Consider the following 22,951-nt stretch of genomic DNA (forward strand, 5'->3'; position numbering starts at 1 on the left):
GACTGTTCTATTCGCTAGTCCAGCTTGCGTTTGGCCCGGACACACACGTGAGCCAAGAGTTCGCGGTTCCTTAGCCTACACGTCCTCCTTGGTTTGATTAGCAACACAAAACATAGGTTTTACTGGATTTTACACAAGGGACACGGCGCAAACGATATACAAAAATAGCCAGGCAAGGAAACATGACCAGTCTGTTTAACCACCATGAAATCACCCCAAAGACCCCAAAGAGCGCATGAGTGTAACAGCACCACGGGCAGAAACAGGAAAAAATAGCTGACGTAAACAAATGCATTTAGAAGAAAACGAGTAAGTCCTGGAAAGACATCACTGATGCCATGACATTTTACCTGCTCAAGCATACAATACTTAATAAAAAAAAAAAGGGGGAAAAAAATTGGGTTCAAGCAACTTACAAAAATAGTTGATGATCATTACGGCCTACTGAGTCTCAAATAATTTTTCGAATAAAATATAATATTCCTGTAATGTTTTACACCGCCGTTCCTCAGCTCTACCCAGACTGCCTACAGAAGTGCAATAAAAACACGAATCAATAGAAGTGCAATAAAAGCACGAATCAATAGAAGTGCAATAAAAGCATGAATTGCTTGTTTTTAAAATGTTAAATAAAATGTCAACCTACTCGGCTAATGTATACAGTATTGAAACACAGTATTTAAAGATTAGTATACACTAGTAGAGGGGATGTACCTTTAAAATATTTATTTATTTATTTATGTATGTGAATATGCAGTCCATGCTTGATTGTTTTCATTTAGAAATAATCATTTTAGAATAATGCGCATGTAGTTGGGCGGTGCACTTTAGTGCACATGGTGTCTCTGGGGGAAAATAGTTTCATTTAGTTGTTCTGTTCAGTAACTTGAACAAAAAAGCACATGAAAATAATCATGATAAAGATTATTATTATTATTATTATTTGCCGGATTGCCTAGCTACTACAGTAGCTTTTTAGATCTTTAGGATCAAATATAATACAGGGTGTCCCAAAGGTCTCCGTATATAGGGGACTAGGTTTGCCAGCAGCACGTCGGTTGTGCCTCCGTCAGTGTCTGATCGTGGACGTCCACTTCTGCAACACTTCCAGTCTTTTTGGATTTGCCGTATCGTGTGTGATGCGCTTGCTCCGTTTCCTGTTAAAGTCCATCACACTGCGATGGGAGAAAAATATATAATATATCAGGAAGTCATTTTCCTGTGTATGAAGAGTTTTGGAACACCTTGTACTTTTAGTGCCCTGTTGTAACTAAATGTGAGTTTTATACGTTTTAGCTAAAGAACCATCGTTGCTTGATAAACGGGTCTGCCGTTATGACTTAGTCCTAATCTCTCAGTAGGTGACTGCCAAAGATCTTATTACTGCTCTCATTTCAGCCAGAAAGTGATGAGCCTGTCAGTAAAACAGCTGAATTACATCATGAATGCAGCAATCATTATGTTTGGAAGATTTTTAATGACTACACTCGCTGACGCTGCTCTGTGCGCTCAGGCCGGCCGCGCTCAGACCCTCTTACAGACACCGTTTAAATGCTGTAACATCTTAAACGTAAAACTCCGCACGAGGAGTTCATTGCTACACTCTTCAAAATAAGGGTTCTTTACAGCACCGTAGGTTCTGCGTAGAAACTTCTTGTCAAGAACCATTTTTCATTCAGTTCCCGAGTCGAGCTGTACGGATCTCTGGTGATTTTTGAAGTTCTTTATGGTTTGTTCTAGGTTCTTCAGAGCAGTGTATTGGATATTCATGGTATTAACAGGTTAAAGTGGACGCTGTAAGGTTCTTTGTGGGACTGGAAAAGGTTCTCCTGATTCCTTAAAGCACTAATATTGGTTGAACTTATGATAACAGGGTTACATGTGGCACTGCTGTGAGGAACTATTTCTAGGTTTTGCGGCCCTTTTTGATTCTAATTGGAACCTTTTTATTTTCTGTACAATTTGAAAAGACAAACTTTCACGTGCTGTGTTAATGTGTGAGATTAAATGTTTTTATTTTTATTTTTATTTTTAGAATATTCCATGCCCCCCAAATCAAAATGATTAGCATCTTTGAGCTGTATTGAAATCATTTCCGTGAGGTTGCGCTGCCTACTGGTAAACGTTCAGCTGAGGAAAGAACAGCGCTTAAGATCACAGTGAGAATGTATCCTAGGCGAGATGGTGAGGGCAAGTTCAAATTCAACAGGAAAGAAAAAAAAAAAAAAAAAGGTTACACGTTTCCATTCGGTTTTCCCCGAAACTCCTCTTGGTGCTGTGTCCCAGTACACTGCGGTAGGCTTTCCCCCTCCAACGACGAGCTGTAAAGGTTACGTAGGGCTGAAAGCGGAGGGATCCACACATGCTGGAAATGATGCAGCACATGGAGGGATCAATGAGAAGCCACAGCGGGGGGAGAGCTTCCACACGGAGGCGCAATTAAAAGGGAATCTTTAATGAGGTTATTTTTAGTCGTCTGTGCTATTTGCAACCTGGGCATTCTTTCCTCGCTGTTGGAATGGTTTTGCAACCCACACGCGCACTTTCTCTCCTTCTCTCTCCTTCTCTCTCTCGCCCATGTTTTAATGCACCATTAATTATCCCTCCCTAACCTCAAGACACACATTTCTGTTTCTCTCTTTTAATTCACGTTGAGTTCCCATGGAAGCAGACATCATTTTATCTTCAGTTGCGTGAACTTTTTTTTTTTTTTTTCCTTCTTCGATTTAAACGATCTTCTCAGCGTCATCAGATAACGCGCTCCGTTCCGGCCGGGAAGTCTGACGCAGTGCAGAAGATCCCAAGGTCAAAGACGGATGAAGAGGAAATCACTGATTGTTTTTTGATTGTCAGTGTCATTATATTGTTAAGCGCATTAAAAGTCCCCCCTCAGCAGAGCTGTTTATTACTCTTCTCGCTATTCATTTGGAATGCTGTTGCACACTGCGCGCTGCCAAATTGAGTGCTCGGCGTTCCCTGGCTGAGGATAATGTCGCAGTTACTATGTGTCCCCAAAAAAATCAAAAATAAAACCAAAACATTCATTCAAGAGCTCTCATTCCCAAAAGGACTTAATGTTGTCACAATTGGACAGCCAGACGTACAGTCCAGCCGAATGAATCCTGTTTACCGAAGGACTTGGAAAACAGGAATGACGGCCTATCAGGTTTACACAGGCGCTGCTGAGTGTGTATCACTGCCAGTTAATAAGTCCCTAAGTCCAAAGAGGATTTACAAAGAATCGTGACAAAACGTAATACAAGCCAGAGGTATTACAGGACATGAACGGACCTTTTTATCACCGAACGTTTACAAAATGAGAAACCACAACACTTGAGGGAAGAGCTTTACGCTGTTGCGCACGTTGCTTTGGTGTCGTTTTTGACACTAATAGAGCCGGATTTGACAGCTATGCAAATGAAGTGGTGGATCTTGGGTTATGCGATATGAAAATCTTTCTGCACTATAATAGGCCTTATATCATGACTGTATACTGTATGTGACTGTGTGCAAGATGGTGGATGAAAACAGTTTGATGTAGAAACACTAACAACCAATGCATCAAGCAGCAGGACAAATGTTTGCCATAGTGGAGTGATGGAGCGATTGTCAATACTGACAAACTTGGGCCTTTTAGTGAATCAAGTATTTCTAATAATTTATGGGAAAGAAACTGCATGTTAATGACTCAAAACAGCTAAAAAGCTTCAATGATTTAAAGGCAACACGGCATTTCAGCCAGTCTGGTAGACTTAAAGAAGGTGTGAGAAGAGAATTTATATCTTGATGTGCCATTTTATGACACTGGTCTTGTCACAGTGTACTAAAACTTTCATGCTTTTGGCAGTTTGGTCTCATTATGGCTTTACCTCTAGCACCCGTTATACTGTATTTGAGTTACAGTTAAAGTAATTTATCTTACAGTATAATCAAAACCAAATATATATCTCCAATCTTAATATCTCCAAGCTAGCACAGTCCATTTTCATTTATTCATCTTCAGTAACCAGTTTATCCTGCTGAGGAACCCAGGAACAGAGAGTTCACCCTGGTCAGACACCGGTCCATTGCAGTGCATCATGCACACATATTCTCATTCTCACCCAGGGGCAATTTATCTTAGCCAGCCCACCTACCGGCATGTTTTTGAGAGGTGAGAGGAAACTGGAGAACCCATAGGAAACCCATGAAAATACAAGGAGAACATGTACAGAAAAACCAAACGGCCAGTAAACCAAGCTTAGGATGGAACCAGGGACCCTGGAGCTGTGAGGTTGTAACACTACCTGCTGTGCCTCCCCTTTGTACCTTCCTGGCTTCTTTTAACCCCCAAAATAATAGTTGCACTGTAGATAGTTTTCCTGGGTATGCATCGAGGTATCAGAAGTTTGATACTTTTTCAGTACTGCAAGTTTTAAATCCATAACTCCATAACTCAATACGCGATACAGATGCGGTGACTGGGAAGGCCACTGGAGAACACTGAACTCGTTGTCATGTTCATGAAACCAGTTTGAGGCTATTTTTGCTGTGTGACATGGTGCATGATCACGCTGGAAATATCCATTAGAAGATGGGTAAACTGTGGTCATGAAGGGATGCACATGGTCAGCAACAATACTCGAATAGGCTGTGGCGTTCAAGTGACGATTGATTGGTATTAACAAGCCCAAAGTGTGCCAAGAAAACATCCCCCACACCATTACACCACCTCCACCAGCCTGCACTGTTGACACAAGGCAGGTTAGTTCCATAGATTCATGCAGTTGGCACCAAATTCTGACCCCAGCACCTGTGTGTCTCAGCAGAAATCGAGATTCATCAGACCAGGCTACGTTTTTCCAGTCTTCAACTGTCTAGTTTTAGTGAGCCTGTGCACACTGCAGCCTCAGCTTTCTGTTCTTGTCTGACAGGCGTAGAACCCGGCATGATCTTCTGCTGTTGTCGCCCATCAGCCTCAAGGTTTGAAGTGTTGTGCATTCTGCGATGCTTTTCTGCTCAACACAATTGTACAGAGCGTTTATCTGAGTTACCGTAGCCTTCCTGTCAGCTCGAACCAGTCTGCCCGTTCTCCGACTTCTCTCATCAACAAGGCTTTTCCATCTACAGAACTCCACTCACTGGATGATTTTTTCTTTTTAATACACTATTCTGAGTAAACTCTAGAGACTTTTGCGATCAGCAATTATTGAAATACTCAAACCAGCAGGAATATACACACACAAACACACACACACACTGTATACTGTCAATCTAATTGTTTATTAATGACAGAAGCTGTCTCTCTTTGTTTGCACCCCTCAACCCCCTTTGCTTATTCACCATCAAGAAAAATGCTCTGTAATTGGGCATTGTCACTTAAAATACCTGTTTTGGATTTCTTCCTCCAGTGCCTTCAGTGGGAATTTTATGTTGAAACTGGCTTAATGAGGCCCTTTCAGGCATGACTCGCCTTGGTGACACCGTGCTAGCATGACTTCAATGATTTACTTAATTGTAGCTTGCCAATGTTAGCAGAGGTCTGGCTCTGGCTAGGATGAAAAGACTTACGAACGGCGCTGATTTGAAAAGTGTGGTGTGGGAAGAAATCTTTTCCTAATGTGCTTGTGTTGTGCGGAAAGTGACATGAATAAAACCACATGGCTGAAAATACAGCATCCGTAATGCATGGTGGAGGCTTCGTTAGTGGGAATTCCTCTGTCTTGGTATGAGTGGTTGAGTTTCTTGCATTGTTCTGCAGGCTGTGGTTTATTCTTCTTATCACAGTTGCGAAGGTCTGCTGGTTTTCAAGTTTATTGTGACGCAGTCCCAGTACGACAAAGACACATCTATAGATTTGCATGCTAATCCTCTATGATGCATCATGGCCATGCATATTGTCATAGAACGGGAAATAAATGTAAACTCAGCAAAAAAGGAACGTCCCTTTTTCAGGAGACTGTATTTTAAAGATAATATTGTAAAATCCAAATAAGCTTTAAAGATCTTTATTTGAAAGGGTTTAAACAATGTTTTTCATGCTTAAACAATTATTCCACATGCACCTGTGGAACAGTTCACAGGCGGTAGGGGGTAGGTCACATTTACAATAACTTAAGACACTAAAGAGACCTTTCTACTGACTCTGAAAAACACCAGAAGAATGATGCCTAGGGTTCCTGCTCACCTGCAGGATGTGATGCAGATGTGACCAGAGCAATAAACTGCAATGTCCGTAATGTAAGATGCCTAAGACGGTGCTACAGGAAGAAAGGAAGGACAGCTGATCGTCCTTGCAGTGGCAAACCACTGAGTATATATAGTAGGCCTGCCTCTCCACGTTATCCCCTGCTTGGACATCAACAAGGTTTCAGCATTAAACATACATAATAATATAATGATATAAGAATGGACTTACAGAAATATTCTCTAGGCCTGACAGAAGGCTTAAGATTGGGCAATGATACAGCAGTGAAGTACTGCAACACTAAAAGGATAAACACTAAACTAAACTAAACCACAGCTGGATAGAGCGTATGTAGTCACGGTTTCAATGTAACAAACTATTGCTGGAATTGGAAATCTATGTAGTGAACACAGACAAGCGAAGTGATATGAACATTCAAATGTCCCAGTGCTTTTATACTAAATATCAGCACTCCTGGAACACCACTTGTCCAATCAAATTAGTGGACTGAAACTGTTTTATAATATAGTATTTTGTATATTATAAACGTATCACGTGTGAAAATGATTGTTCTGGTCATGTCTGACAGGAGGTAAGGACTGGACAGATGTCTATTAAACACTAAAAGCGAGGCAGCGAGCTCTCTCAGAAAGCACCTGCAGCTTATGTAATCTGTCTATGAAGGTTTTCATTCAGTCAGAGTAAGTAAAGCAGTGTTTGTTCAGCACTTGAAGGCACCGGCGCTGTTGAGATTGCAGACTGAAACCACATTAACATCAGTTTTCCCTCATTTTTCCAGCAGCTTTCTCCCTCTGGGCCACTTTGTTTGTAGGCTGCCATTTGCAGTCTCACATAACCTTTTGATTCTGCTGTTGTGATGATATTGATAAGCCTGTTTATGTCAAGCAAGGAGGGGGGATTTTACTGTTAAATGTCATTCACAGTCGCCTGCAGTTTAGAGTTTGAACACTGAGGTACGCTGCAGAAGGAGCCCCGTTTCATTCCTGTATTTAACATTTCACTTGTGCTGTCACTTTTCTTCTTCTTTAAATCCCTGCCATATTAAGGGCTTTTTTTGATGATTTATAAGCTCAAGTGAAGTGTCAGGTATGCAATATGAGGGATTGAATCTGTTTGTTTGTAGTTGAAGGATTGAATCTGTTTGTAGATGAGGGATTGAATCTGTTTGTAGTTGAAGGATTGAATCTATTTGTAGATGAGGGATTGAATCTGTTTGTTTGTAGATGAGGGATTGAATCTGTTTGTAGTTGAAGGATTGAATCTATTTGTAGATGAGGGATTGAATCTATTTGTAGATGAGGGATTGAATCTGTTTGTAGATGAGGGATTAAATCTGTTCGTTTGTAGATGAGGGATTGAATCTGTTTGTAGATGAGGGATTGAATCTGTTTGTTTGTAGATGAGGGATTGAATCTGTTTGTTTGTAGATGAGGGATTGAATCTGTTTGTAGATGAGGGATTGAATCTGTTTGTTTGTAGATGAGGGATTGAATCTGTTTGTACATGAGGGATTGAATCTGTTTGTTTGTAGATGAGGGATTGAATCTGTTTGTAGATGAGGGATTGAATCTGTTTGTAGATGAGGGATTGAATCTGTTTGTAGATGAGGGATTGAATCTGTTTGTTTGTAGATGAGGGATTGAATCTGTTTGTTTGTAGATGAGGGATTGAATCTGTTTGTTTGTAGATGAGGGATTGAATCTGTTTGTTTGTAGATGAGGGATTGAATCTGTTTGTAGATGAGGGATTGAATCTGTTTGTAGATGAGGGATTGAATCTGTTTGTAGATGAGGGATTGAATCTGTTCGTTTGTAGATGAGGGATTGAATCTGTTTGTAGATGAGGGATTGAATCTGTTCGTTTGTAGATGAGGGATTGAATCTGTTTGTTTGTAGATGAGGGATTGAATCTGTTTGTAGATGAGGGATTGAATCTGTTTGTAGATGAGGGATTGAATCTGTTCGTTTGTAGATGAGGGATTGAATCTGTTTGTAGATGAGGGATTGAATCTGTTTGTAGATGAGGGATTGAATCTGTTTGTAGATGAGGGATTGAATCTGTTTGTAGATGAGGGATTGAATCTGTTTGTAGATGAGGGATTGAATCTGTTTGTAGATGAGGGATTGAATCTGTTTGTTTGTAGATGAGGGATTGAATCTGTTTGTAGATGAGGGATTGAATCTGTTTGTAGTTGAAGGATTGAATCTATTTGTAGATGAGGGATTGAATCTGTTTGTTTGTAGATGAGGGATTGAATCTGTTTGTAGTTGAAGGATTGAATCTATTTGTAGATGAGGGATTGAATCTATTTGTAGATGAGGGATTGAATCTGTTTGTAGATGAGGGATTAAATCTGTTCGTTTGTAGATGAGGGATTGAATCTGTTTGTAGATGAGGGATTGAATCTGTTTGTTTGTAGATGAGGGATTGAATCTGTTTGTTTGTAGATGAGGGATTGAATCTGTTTGTAGATGAGGGATTGAATCTGTTTGTTTGTAGATGAGGGATTGAATCTGTTTGTACATGAGGGATTGAATCTGTTTGTTTGTAGATGAGGGATTGAATCTGTTTGTAGATGAGGGATTGAATCTGTTTGTAGATGAGGGATTGAATCTGTTTGTAGATGAGGGATTGAATCTGTTTGTTTGTAGATGAGGGATTGAATCTGTTTGTTTGTAGATGAGGGATTGAATCTGTTTGTTTGTAGATGAGGGATTGAATCTGTTTGTTTGTAGATGAGGGATTGAATCTGTTTGTAGATGAGGGATTGAATCTGTTTGTAGATGAGGGATTGAATCTGTTTGTAGATGAGGGATTGAATCTGTTCGTTTGTAGATGAGGGATTGAATCTGTTTGTTTGTAGATGAGGGATTGAATCTGTTTGTAGATGAGGGATTGAATCTGTTTGTAGATGAGGGATTGAATCTGTTCGTTTGTAGATGAGGGATTGAATCTGTTTGTAGATGAGGGATTGAATCTGTTTGTAGATGAGGGATTGAATCTGTTTGTAGATGAGGGATTGAATCTGTTTGTAGATGAGGGATTGAATCTGTTTGTAGATGAGGGATTGAATCTGTTCGTTTGTAGATGAGGGATTGAATCTGTTCATTTGTAGATGAGGGATTGATTCCATTTGTAGATGAGGGATTGAATCTGTTTGTTTGTAGATGAGGGATTGAATCTGTTTGTAGATGAGGGATTGAATCTGTTTGTAGATGAGGGATTGAATCTATTTGTAGATGAGGGATTGAATCTGTTCGTTTGTAGATGAGGGATTCAATCTGTTTGTACATGAGGGATTGAATCTGTTTGTACATGAGGGATTGAATCTGTTTGTACATGAGGGATTGAATCTGTTTGTTTGTAGATGAGGGATTGAATCTGTTCGTTTGTAGATGAGGGATTGAATCTGTTCATTTGTAGATGAGGGATTGAATCTGTTCGTTTGTAGATGAGGGATTGAATCTGTTTGTAGATGAGGGATTGAATCTGTTTGTAGATGAGGGATTGAATCTGTTTGTAGATGAGGGATTGAATCTGTTTGTAGATGAGGGATTGAATCTGTTCGTTTGTAGATGAGGGATTGAATCTGTTTGTAGATGAGGGATTGAATCTGTTTGTAGATGAGGGATTGAATCTGTTTGTAGATGAGGGATTGAATCTGTTTGTAGATGAGGGATTGAATCTGTTTGTAGATGAGGGATTGAATCTGTTCGTTTGTAGATGAGGGATTGAATCTGTTTGTAGATGAGGGATTGAATCTGTTTGTAGATGAGGGATTGAATCTGTTTGTAGATGAGGGATTGAATCTGTTTGTAGATGAGGGATTGAATCTGTTTGTAGATGAGGGATTGAATCTGTTCGTTTGTAGATGAGGGATTGAATCTGTTCGTTTGTAGATGAGGGATTGAATCTGTTCGTTTGTAGATGAGGGATTGAATCTGTTTGTAGATGAGGGATTGAATCTGTTCGTTTGTAGATGAGGGATTGAATCTGTTTGTAGATGAGGGATTGAATCTGTTCGTTTGTAGATGAGGGATTGAATCTGTTCGTTTGTAGATGAGGGATTGAATCTGTTTGTAGATGAGGGATTGAGTCAGCATGTCTGCAGAGATCAACAGTAGAACTTACCCAGAAGACCAACACAAATTTCTTTTCAGACTGGTGACAAATTGCAGACAAATGTTTTACTTAACGTAAAATTGCTTAATCAATTTATTATGGGATTCAACTCACAGGCTGAACAGGTACCGAGTATGCAGTCTTTCCTCCCAAGATGGCTTTCTTTTGGTCAAATTTAAAGTAACCTTATAAACATGGCTGACAAAAACTGAAGCTTTGCCTAAGACATAAGTTAACTGGACAACATAATAAGTTCCACAACACTGAATGTACTGTAACAAAAACAGTTGAAAAGAACAATGTGTCATTCATTAATGAATTACATTCAAATTATCATCGGAATAACACACTTTGCACCATGTACTTACTAGAATAATCCACACTGGAGTTTTAACATATCACACTTGGCATTTATTATTTTTGCATAACTGCACTGTGCATTGTGAGTTATTCCTTACATAATGCATTACATTTCTGAATTAGAGTTAAATTAGACACCTGATTGACAACTTTGTGGCATGTTATGGAACATTAGTCACATTGACTGCCTGTGGTGTATTTTGGTTATGAGGAAGAAGGTCACTTCAATAGCCCATTTGCTTTTCTCACCATCGTTAAAAAATGGTGCGCTCTCTTTTATCAGCCTTCTGAGACTGGTATTGTATTCTTGCCCTTAACTTTTTCCTGTAGCGTTCACGTTTTTAGAAATAAGTGAGAAGTCAGTCCCTCCAGGATTTTGCAGAAATTAACGCAAAATCAAGCAAACTCCACAATATTTGGAGGAGCTTGCAATTTTTTACAATTACGGCAGATCTGGGCCGAGACGCGTCTCTTGATTTCGTGCGTTCAGCCGAAGTCCGTTTCGATTCATGTGCGCCGAACGCGAGTACAGCTATAAGGTCTCGTTTACCAACGGACATCACCGCGAAAGACAATTTTGTGCAAATGCAATTTCATCAAATCGAGTCGTTTTCGGCACAAAACAATAATCACAAATCAAGTTGCATCACAAATTGAGAAAAAAGGCGCAGCAAAATCAAGCATTTTTGGCTGCAGCAATCACAAAAGAATGTAACGAAATCCTATACGGACTGAGAAGTGGTGATCTTAAGGGGCGGACACACTAGACTTTCAGTATGCCAAATTTCCATAGACTTCCATTCATACTCATGCGAATGCTGGAAACGTTCAAAAAGTTCCAAAGTTCAAGTTTGGTGAAGTCTGCCCTGTGAATTTATATCACATGAAGATGTCTGACCAATAGAAGATCGAAACGTTACGGTGTGACGTCTTCAGAACGAGTACAGAGGTGTCGCACCATCTCGTTTTACACCAGAGCTTTAAAAGGATATAAAATCAACATCAAAAGAGAAGTTGCCTGGATTGTGGTGTCTCTGCGTACAAGAACAGATGGTATATTTTAACATTGGCGTGTGATGTCATATCCGGTTGCCGCCGGTCTCTGAAGACATTTCGGCACGCTGAAAGTCTAGTATAACTCCCGCTTTACCGTAGACGACCTGTACTGTAAATATCGCACTCTTTCAAACTTTGATGCCATGCCATTGTCTGCTTTATCTGTCTGTCACATCCTTAGCACATTAATGGTGTCTCTGTAAGAAAATGTAATTGCCATCAGAAATGTGTTGCACCGAGGGCTTTACATAAGTGTAAGTGTGTGAGCTGTGTTCTGAGTCAGTAGGATAATTTGAGACTGTGACACAAAGGCCCGGTGTCAGCAAGAGAGCTAGATTGCTCACTTTTTCATACGTGGGCACAGGATGTTGTGCCATTTTTGGAGCGGCTAAATGAAATGTTAGTGTTTTTTTTTGATACACGCTTGAGGCTAGATCTCATGTTGTGCAGTGCCAGGCTTAAAAAGCTTTCGATTTGAGTATGTACTGGCTTGATGGACTTTTTGAGCCAGTGGAAAGTGACATTTGGTAGCTGGCATTGAAAAACTACTGAGTAGCACACCTGTACATGAGTGAGTCAGTGCAGTACTTACAAAATCAGAAAATCGGACAAAATCAGGATCAGATGTACATGGATTCATTTTTCCAGTCAGCAATTACAGGTATGGATTGGCACCCTGTCCAGGGTGAACCCCGCCGAGTGCCCGATGCTCCTTGGGATAGGCTCCAGGTTCCCCGTAACCCTGAAGGAAGGATAAGCGCTATAGAGGATGGATGGAACAATTACAGGTTCAAATATGTCTTCTTTTTCTTTTTTTACCAGGTTTGACAGGAGATCCAACTGACCTAGAAAAGAGGAGAGAAGTCTTCGGTCGAAACATTATACCTCCAAAGAAGTCAAAAACTTTCTTACAGTTAGTGTGGGAAGCGCTACAAGATGTGACCCTCATCATCCTTGAAATCGCAGCCTTGATCAGCTTGGGGCTCTCGTTTTATCAGCCACCTGGAGGGGAACACGCATGTAAGTACCCAGCGCCGTTTTGCCATCTGACATTTAAGTTTAGAGATGTGGATAAGGATCTTGAGACGCCATTAAAACTTCTTTGAGAGGTATATCCATTTAGCAACCGTTTTTGGGTTAAATCGTTTCTGGCATTCTTATTTAATTAGACATTGCCTGTGTTATTGTCAGGCTTGGGTAAAATAAGCCTGTTAGATAATATATATATATATATATATATATATATATATATATATATATATATATATATATATATATATATATATATATATATAAAAAGACCCTAGCCCTGATATTAGATATTGTTTTGTTATCACTTTGGTGCATTAACACAGTGGTCATCAAAGTGGGGGCTGCTGCCCCCTTGGGGGCCACCAGGGGGCGCCTGGGGGGCCTCAACAATTTGGTGTGAAAAATAAATAAATACATGATTTTCTCTTTCTCACTCGCAGACACACACACACACACACACACACACACACACACACAATCAATTCCTAATGTAATGTAAAGATGCAAGTCTGTATTTTTAATGTGTTTTAAAGACATCTTGCAAAAGGGGGGCCTCGGTCAAATGTTAATGCCATTTGGGGGGCCTTGCCCTGGAAAAGTTTGGGAACCCCTGCATTAACATACTCTTGGTTTGGTGTGTTCAACCCAAATGTTCAATGTTTAAACCAAATCTACCCCCATAATTTATAAATGAATAAAGTATTGTCTGATTGGTCTTCCCAAACTCCTACTAGATCATTTTGGGATGTTTTCAGTGCTGCCAAATACAGTTCTCCAAAACACTGTTATTTCTACCCTAAAAAAAAAATTCATCCAACGCTGAGAAATAGAATCTCCGATCGATGGCATTCATTTCCTCTTAAATGCGCTTGACATTTCAAAACCTTAAAGGCACCGGTGAAATCACTGATAATCTTATGGATGTAAATATCAAGTCAAATATATTTTAGTGGTTTGCACTCCTTTAAGCTAACTTGCAGCCAGGTCCTTACGTATTCGGATAATGAGACAGTTTTCGTAATTTTGTCTCTGTACACCACGATGGACTTGAAATGAAGCAGTCAAGATGTGATTGATGTGAAGACGTTCAGCTTTAATTAAGAGGGTTTAACAAAAATATATTGCATTAAGTGTTTGGGAATTACAGGCAATTTTTTCAGTCCCTCCATGTTCAGGCTCGAAAGTAATTGGACAAACTAACATATTAATGCATTTTAGGATTATTTTTAACACTTTGGATGGAAATCCTTTTGAAATCTGGAACCCGTGGACATCATCAAATGCTGAGATTCCTCTCTTGAGATGTTTTGGCAGGTCTTTACTGCAGCTGCCTTCAGTTGCTGCTTGTTTGTGGGTCTTTCTGCCTTGAGTTTTGTCTTCAATAAGTGAAAAGCATGCTCGATTGGGTTGAGGTCACTGGAAATTTAAGAACAAAAATTGAAGTTCTTTGCCTTCAGAAAGTCTTGGATTGCTTTTTCTGTATGTTTTGGGACATTATCTATCTGTACTGTGAAATGTCCTATTGGTTTTGCAGTATTTGACTGAATCTGAGCAGAAAGTACAGCTCTGGATCATGAGCCCTTCCTTTCCTTCTTCATACTCTTCAGAACTGGTCAGGCTTTTTCGAAATGTATTTATTTTTACCAAAGTCTACTCTGACCTTTCTGTTCTCGAGTGTTTGTTTACATCTGTAAGTAAAACGCCTGTATTTACATTCATGAAGGTGTCTCTTGATTGTAGACTTTGATAATGATACGCCTACCTCCTCGAGAGTGTGCTTGACTTGTTTAGATGTTGTGAAGCGGTTTTTCTTCAACAAGGAAAGAATCCTGCATTCATCTACTTTAGTTGTCTTTTGTGGTCTTCCAGGCCGTTTGGTGTTGCTGAGCTCGCTAGTGCAGTCCTTCTTTTTAAAAATGTGCCGAATTGTCGATATGGCCAGTCCTGAAGTTTCTGCTATCTCTCTGATTTGTTTGTTTGATTTGTTGATATGTTTTGTGTTTTTTTCAGCCTAACCATGGCCACCTTCACTTGCATCGACACGTCTTTGGACCACATATTGAGAGTTCCCATGAACAGCTGCCAAATGCAAATTCAACACTTGGAACCCCTTGAAATAAAGCTGAACGTCTACACTTTGGTCACATCTTTGATTCATTTCAAATCCACTGTGGTGGTGTACAGAGGCAAAATTATGAAAATTACATCACTGGCCAAATTCTTATGGACCTGACTATAATAACATAAGCTACCATCCAGATCCCTCCATCACATCCAAATTCCCACGTTCATGGTGTCTCCGTGGAGGATGTATATTAGAAATATTCTGTAGCCACTGCACCAAGTTCAAAAGCATGTTCTTTTATGAAACATTTCCACTGGAGCCCTTGTTAACTAGAATGAATGTGCATCCTGGTCTCTCTGTAGATGGCCTGCTACAGCAAGGGAATCCAGTAAAAACAATCGTTTCCAAGGAGCATGAGCTAATGAAGTGTGCACTCGAGAAATAACCTTTAGGTGGAGGCCATACGCCAGGCCCGAAGGCAATAAAATACGCCTTAGCCATTAAAGCTAGTGTGTGAGAAAATGCTGAGTCAGCGGTATCCATGATCGTAATTCAATTACAGAAAGACAGTAAGTAACAGCAAAGCCTCCTGGGAACTTTTTTTCTGAGAAGTTTACTTTTGCTGATGAGTAATATTGTGGAACTTATGTAAATGTGAAGTATATATGGCCAAAATGAAAGAATTAAGGAAAAGGAAAAAAAAAAGCCATTAATATGCAAAAGACGGTGCCTATTCTCAGTGAAGCATACGTAATCACTTTTCTTTGTTTTATAGGTGGCAGATGTGCTTCCTTTATTGTCGTCTCATAAAACGCTCCGTGCTTATTTCACTTGCTGGCTATTATTCTGCTCTTAACTCATCTCTGGAAACTTTTATCATTAATGGAGCACTTTCTAAATACATCTGACAGCGTTCATTAAGATTCAACATTTTAAGAAGAAAATCGAAAACGTAAGTTTTAATTGTCCGACTATCCATTAGGATAGTTCTATCAGGGACGTTGCGCATTGTTCAGGTTCAACGCGACTTTCTATTCTCAGGCCAAGATGTGTTCAAAATGTACTGATCCTACAGAGCTTCAAATATATACTACACTAATCGGTTTGGTTAAAAATGATACACATTTTATTTCAAAAACATAATAATAATAAAAAAAAGTTGTTTATTCTTGTACATAAAAGTGATCTTAGAATCATCCAACTGAGCTATGAATGATAAAAAAAAAAAAAAAAAAAAGGAAACCCTGAAATGGCTCATACAAGCTCAATTTATTGCGCTGTTCATTTATACTGAGGTACAGGATTTGAGAAAAAAAAAAAAAAACCCACACTTTCACCTCATAAACCCTCCGAACATCTATACAGAGGAATGATGAATTTCTCAGCTCGTCAGTACTTTAAACTGTAGCTAGTCTGCTTTCATTTTTAATAATCATGAAAGTGTCAGTGAGAATTACTGCTTCACAACTCCACATAATGTTTTTGGCCACAAGTACAGCGGGGTAAGAAATGGCCCTGTAAGTAATTTTGACACTTTCACACAATATAACATACTATTTCTCCTTTATTAAAGTGCCCATGTTGTACATTTGATATTTTCATCAGTTTTTAATCCCACTTATGACTTTTCATGTCAAAAACACATTTTTACACATTTTTACACGAGTATTTTCCAACCTATTAATACTATTTTGAAGGAAACAGACTTCTTCACTGGGACTGACAGGCACACATGACATGCCTTCTTCACTGGGACTGACTGGCACATAGGCCATGTCTCTTTCACTGGGACTGACAGGCACAATGGCCACGCCTCTTTCACTGGGGCTGACAGGCACAATGGTCACGCCTCTTTCACTGGGACTGACAGGCAGAATGGTCACACCTCTTTCACTGGGACTGACAGGCACAATGGTCCTGCCTCTTTCACCGGAACTGACAGGCACAATGGTCACACCTCTTTCACTGGGACTGACAGGCACAATGGTCCTGCCTCTTTCACCGGAACTGACAGGCACAATGGTCACACCTCTTTCACTGGGGCTGACAGGCACAATGGTCACACCTCTTTCACTGGGACTGACAGGCACAATGGCCACGCCTCTTTCACTGGGACTGACAGGCACAATGGTCACACCTCTTTCACTGGGACTGACAGAAACAGTGGTCACGCCTCTTGTTGTGCATACGATCAAGGTAGCATAACGGTCATGTGGTAGGGGCTTGACGAATCAGGGAAGGATACGCAATGATCCAGAAGACCCTATCAGGGAGTGAATGTGGGCAGCCACGCCTTTGTTTTTAAAAGTCTTCGTTTTGGTCCGTTTACACTGAAATGCAAACCCGGAGTTTTCAAACTAAAACGGAGTCTTTGGTGTTTCCAAAAGTCTTCCAAAAGCACAAAATGTCACTCTGCATAAAACTCTGGAACCATGGTGAATCTTACACGGTAAAAAAATACTGGGCTGGATTTACTCAAAAAAAAAAATGAGGCAACTATTTGCATCAGCTGTTTGAGTAATTTGATCGAAACATATTTTTGTTTGACTCATTTGACTTTACATGCTTTCGAATTGTAGCTTTAAGTAATGACAACTCAATTTATTCAATTTACACACCTAAGTTTTAAGTTAAGAATACATTATTTATCTTGTCTGGAATTATAATTATAAGTGATATTTACTTTTTTGATAAGTGATATTTTTTTCTGGTAATTCACGCAATCTTTATAATTTGGTGAAACTTATTTTCCAAATGGATTCAGTCTATGTTTGAAAGGTTCTTTAAAACTGTAGGTTTCTGTAAAACCTTAGCCTGCATCTGTGGATGCAGCGGCGAATGGTGTCGACTTACAAAGGTTTATCAAAGTATTCCCGAGCCCATGTCAGGATCTCCGTTACAGACTCGTGACGGTTTTTAAGACAGTGACGTCTGAGAGATCGGAGATCACACGCATTCAGAAGTGGTTTTCGGCCTCGCCCTTTACACACTCACAGATTTGACTGGATTCCTTGAATCTTATAATTATACTGTGCACTGTAGAAGGTGGAACGCCCAAAATCCTACTGATTTGTCTTTGAGGAAAGTTGTTCTCAAAGTGTTGGCAGATTGTCGAGCCTCGACCTGTCCTTGCTCCTGAAGGACTAGGCCTTTTTTGGAGGCTCCTTATATACTATGATTAGACGATTGCCTCACCTGTTTCACATCACCTTCTTATTTCAACTTCTCACATCGCTATTAGTCCTAAACTGCCCCTGTCCCAGCTTTTTTAGAATGTGTTTCATATATCAATTTCAAAATAAATGTTTACCTTAGTTGATTAGGTAAAACATCAGTTACCTTGTTTTTATACGTTTTTTGTTTTAAATACAAGTCTGACGTACATTTACAAATCATTCCTCTTTGTTTTTATTTGCATTTTCCATACTGTCCCAGCATTTTTGGAATTGGGGTTGTACAAGAGTGCAGCAACAGTACTTATGAACACTTATGAGTACTTTTGATCTGGAGTTTTTAAAGAGACAAAATGCATTCCTGGACTCATACAGTCCCCTTTGAAACTATTGGAACGGCAAGTCCAGGTAATTTATTTTGCTGTACACTGAAGACATTTGGGTTTGAGATCAAAAGATGAATATGAGAAGAGAGTTTAGGATTTCAGCTTTTATTTCCTGGTATTTATCCCCTGGTACTTAACTCCCTCCAGTCTCCTCTTCAGGAGGTGAAATGCAATTGGGTTAAGGTCTGGTGAGCAAATGCCACAGGTTGGATGTCCCTGCCAAAAGTTTTTGGAAAATAAATTCATTACAATTATCATTAGAGACCTTAATGTCATGATTTATACCTTCAGATAAAAGGGTTACACAAAATGATACACTAATCAAACAACGCATTGATCCAAATTACAGCAAACAACAGCAACTAAAGCTAAATTCTCAGCTGCATAACTCACAGATATGAAATATGACAAAAAAAGGATATTATTTACAGAATCAGACTTTAGCTAATCTAATTTACTTGCAGTACAAGGCAATGTAACATATTATTATATACATCAGCAAACAAGACAGACATTTTGCATCAGCATGGCATATTAAGTTTACTGATTCTGTAAATAATGCACTTTTTGTTTGTCATATCTCATATCTGTGAGTTATGTAGCTGAGAATTTAGCTTTGTTTGCTGTAATTTGGGTTAATTACATGCTCAATGCGTTCTGAACATATTATATTGAGTAATCTAGACAAAGGTTTTAAGCTATGTGCGTTTGTGAAATTCGAATTAAGTTTTATTGACTTAAATGCCGTTGGCTTCTTGGTAACTTGGAAGAATTTAGTCTTGTCACAGTCTTTTTTGTTTGTTTGTTTGGTTTTTTGAGTGTCGTGACGGACCTCAGACATGTATAACAACTGCCTCGTGCAGTGTTTCGCAAAGTACCAAAAAGACCTCAAACTCCTTCAAATTGCAGCATCAAAATGCAGCCGTGATCACCTTTGTCACTCGGAAATGTGTTTCCCACAAATTGCGTCAGCCAAATCTAATGGTGGTGTTTTTAAGTCAATTTAACTTAATTCGAATTTCACAAACGCACATGGCTTAAAAGCTTTGTCTAGATATACTCAATATAATCTGTTCGATTTTTAATCGTAAAAAAGTGTATTTTAAGAACTAATGCACATCAAGTGAGATACTCAAAAATATCAGTGTAAATTAACAAACATTCATTTATTTGTTGAAAATGATTTGAAAACAATTTATGTGTTAAAAATACAACCCCACAGAATCATTTGTTATCAGTGTGTACACAAATGCACGTGCCTTAGTGGTTAGCACGTCCTCCTCACACCTCCAGGGTCTGGGGTTCGATTCCCACCGTGGTCCTGTGTGTGTGGAGTTTGCATGTTCTCCCCGTGCTGCGGGGGTTTCCTCCGGGTACTCCGGTTTCCTCCCCCAGTCCCGAGACATGCATGGTAGTCTGATCGGCGTGTCTAAAGTATCCGTAGTGTATGAATGGGTGTGTGAGTGTGTATGTGAGTGTGCCCTGCGATGGATTGGCACCCTGTCCAGGGTGTACCCCGCCTTGTGCCCCATGCTCCCTGGGATAGGCTCCAGGTTCCCCGTGACCCTGAAAAGGATCAGCGGTATAGAAGATGGATGGATGGATGTTGACATTAAATCCTATTACCTATATTTAGTTCCCAGAGTTGTGACTTCATGACTTATACTTATACTACTCTACTGGCTATACTTATTGATAATACTGATATTGATTTTGATTATATAACTACTTCTATTTATTAAAATAGTAAGCTCAAATTTACACACACTTCACCCAGCTCTATGGTTGGAATCAAATGGATGGAATTTGCATACATTTATTTATAATCAGATTTGGCTGTGTGCAGAGTTCATAAAGAGACAAGGGCCATTGTTGCTAGAGCAAGATTAAACCTGTGTGTGTGTGAGTGTGTGTCCATAACCAGACCGCTGCAATGCTCAGCTCAGGGATGCAGATATGAAATAATATGACAAAAAAATACAGAATCTACTTGCAGCGAAAGTGCAAGACAACACATTGGTGCCATCATATTTACTTTTTACTGCGCTGCAACTGCTTCATTTTAACAAAGCAAGAGCAGACTGCCGTTTTGCATATTATTATGTCCATCCTGACACTACCAGCTCCTAAGAATTGCAAACGCTTTCATCTTTTTTCTTGCTGAGCCAACAATAATTTATTTACCATATTCAAAGCAATTATTATTTTTATTTTTTATTTGTACTTTTTCAAAAGTCTGCATCCAAAGACAGCAGCATTAATCACTTGTTTTAGGATCACTACACAAACTGTCTCTTTCATTTAAATCTGACTTCAGAATCCTTTTACTGGCTTTGCAAAGCTCTAAATGGACTTAGTACCCGTGTACATCTGTTACTGTATGCTTGATCATGTGAAAAGTGGAGAATCTAGCTGTTTTCATCTGGAGAAAACGTTGAATTAAATCTTTGAACAGTGACACTTGCCAATCGTTGGAATATGTGAGCTCATGTATGTGGAAGAGGGCAGATGTCTTCTGATTGTGTTATCCTTCCCCGTGATGCTGCATGAGCAGCAGTTCAAAAAGATGCAGTTAACTGGCTTCATGTGTCTCGGAGGAAGCACTTAGCTGTAGTATGATAGGGGAGAGCTGGCTGATGGGTGAGAATTGGCAAGTGGCCAAATTAGGGAGAAAAATGGAGGGGGAAAATGTCCTGACTTAATGGACTAACACTTAAGCTAAATCTAACAAATATAATTTTTACTCCTGTAGTTAATTAATAGTCAATATTCAATTGTGATTCCCAGTCAGAACTGGAAGATTATGCGAGTAATAATGCTGTTGCGTTAATTAAAATAACCCGTGGCAATGATCCCACCACTGCTGAATGTGCCATAACACAGAGGAGATTATTTTACATTATTACATTGTTCTGCAGTTATTACCTCTAGCATTGCTAGTATTTCTGCAATGTGCATTCATATTTAAAGCAGGTAATACCTAGATCTGGGATATGGAGTGACAATTCATAATGACAAAGTACTTCATTCAAATAAATATCACAATACTTGATATTTTCACTATAATTTTACAATATAATGAGTAGCACCACAAGTGAGTCGCAATTTTCACCAATAGCTGAGGTTCTAGATTTCTTTTGCCATAAATCATGGCACTGACATGAGCCCAAATAAGCTACTCTTGGGCAAATAAATATCTTTTCCTGAGAGAGATCACAGGTTTATTAGCGTGTTTTAATATATTGCGGTCTCGTTGAGTAGCGTTATAATTGCAATTTGCTGTATTTATAGATATCAGCCTGTGTCAGTTTGAGCAGAAGCAGTGGTAAGGCCCATGCTTACCTTATTCCAAGCATACTCGATCTAATTTATAAGTTAATTATCTATCCGTTGGTATGTTGGAAACCTAAAATAGTACAGGACATTGGGCCTCGAAAACTGGTCTTGAGAAACTCTGACTTGGATGAAATAGTGGCTCATTGGGCTATTGATCAAAAGGTTGGAATCCCAGAACTGCCAATTTGCTACTGTAGGGCTCTTGAGCAAAGCCCTCATGACCTGCGTTTGTAAAATTGTTGATTTTCGTAGCCGCTACATCTCCCGTGTGTGCACACACCTGCTCTCAGAAAGGACTTATGTTGATCCATCTCCATCAGTATTGTTTATAGTGCCTGTGATATGATGAGTATTTTAAAATAAATAGTTCAGTTATACAGTCAGTTGTACGTTCGAAATGGAACAGCAGGATAAGCACTTTCAGAGTGTATTTTTAGATGCTGTAGCAGGGCGGCTAATTTAAGCAGTGATCATGGCTGTTTTTTCAGTGGCATGTCATTAAGCGAAAGCGCTGAAAATTTCTTAATATGCACACATTTCTCTATGTGCTGTACAGTACAACACTTCACACACACGGTGCTGTCCATGGTGCTGAAGTCTGTACAGAGGGTGTTAAAGTGCTATAGCAAAGCAGCAAACACTGACATCCTGAAGGGAAAAATACAGTATATATACAGCACCCTAATTTTTTTTTATTTTTTAAAAACAAAATTTGCCTTATATGTTTATGACTTTTGCATTATTGAGTCAATTAAAAAAAAAAAAAGATGACAAACATTACTTTTCCAACAAAAAAATTAAATGCTACAGGAAAATGTTTGTCAAGAAAGCAACATATTACATAATACACCACTGTTCAGACAAAAAACATAATGAAGTCTGTCTGGGGTTTTTTTTGTTTTGTTTTGTTTTGTTTTGTTTTTGCAAAAACAGAAACAGGTATGACAGTCAGACTCTCCAGATGAACTACGGCGGTTTCTCCAAGATGCTCAGAAAAATCTTATCAGCTTATTCCCTTATAAAACTGAACAAAGTGTACCAGAGACAATTGATGCATTTTAAAACAGCAGAGGGTTATTACACTTCATATTGACTTTTAGTTTATTACTGTTTGCTACTTTTAATAGTGGATTTTTTTTATGTGCAAATGTTTAATCCATTATTTTTGAAGGCATCTTCGCTCAGTGATGTTGATGGTTGTTGATCCCAGAAGGGCTGGTTTGAATATTTCAAA

The 22,951-nt window shown here is 39.2% G+C and overlaps 1 protein-coding gene across 3 annotated transcripts in view; it reads left to right on the plus strand.

The window, feature by feature from the left end:
• The window catches only part of atp2b2 (ATPase plasma membrane Ca2+ transporting 2), a 170,684-nt gene that overhangs the window by 98,659 nt on the left and 49,074 nt on the right, over nucleotides 1-22,951 (plus strand). For all 3 annotated transcript variants that reach the window (XM_053674094.1, XM_017451031.3, XM_053674095.1), the window contains exon 3: nucleotides 12,548-12,745. In XM_053674094.1, coding sequence (XP_053530069.1) covers nucleotides 12,548-12,745 — 198 coding nt within the window. The remainder of the gene's footprint in view (nucleotides 1-12,547; nucleotides 12,746-22,951) is intronic.

The sequence above is a fragment of the Ictalurus punctatus genome, chromosome 21 (assembly GCF_001660625.3).
Source record: "Ictalurus punctatus breed USDA103 chromosome 21, Coco_2.0, whole genome shotgun sequence".
NCBI lineage: Eukaryota > Metazoa > Chordata > Actinopteri > Siluriformes > Ictaluridae > Ictalurus > Ictalurus punctatus.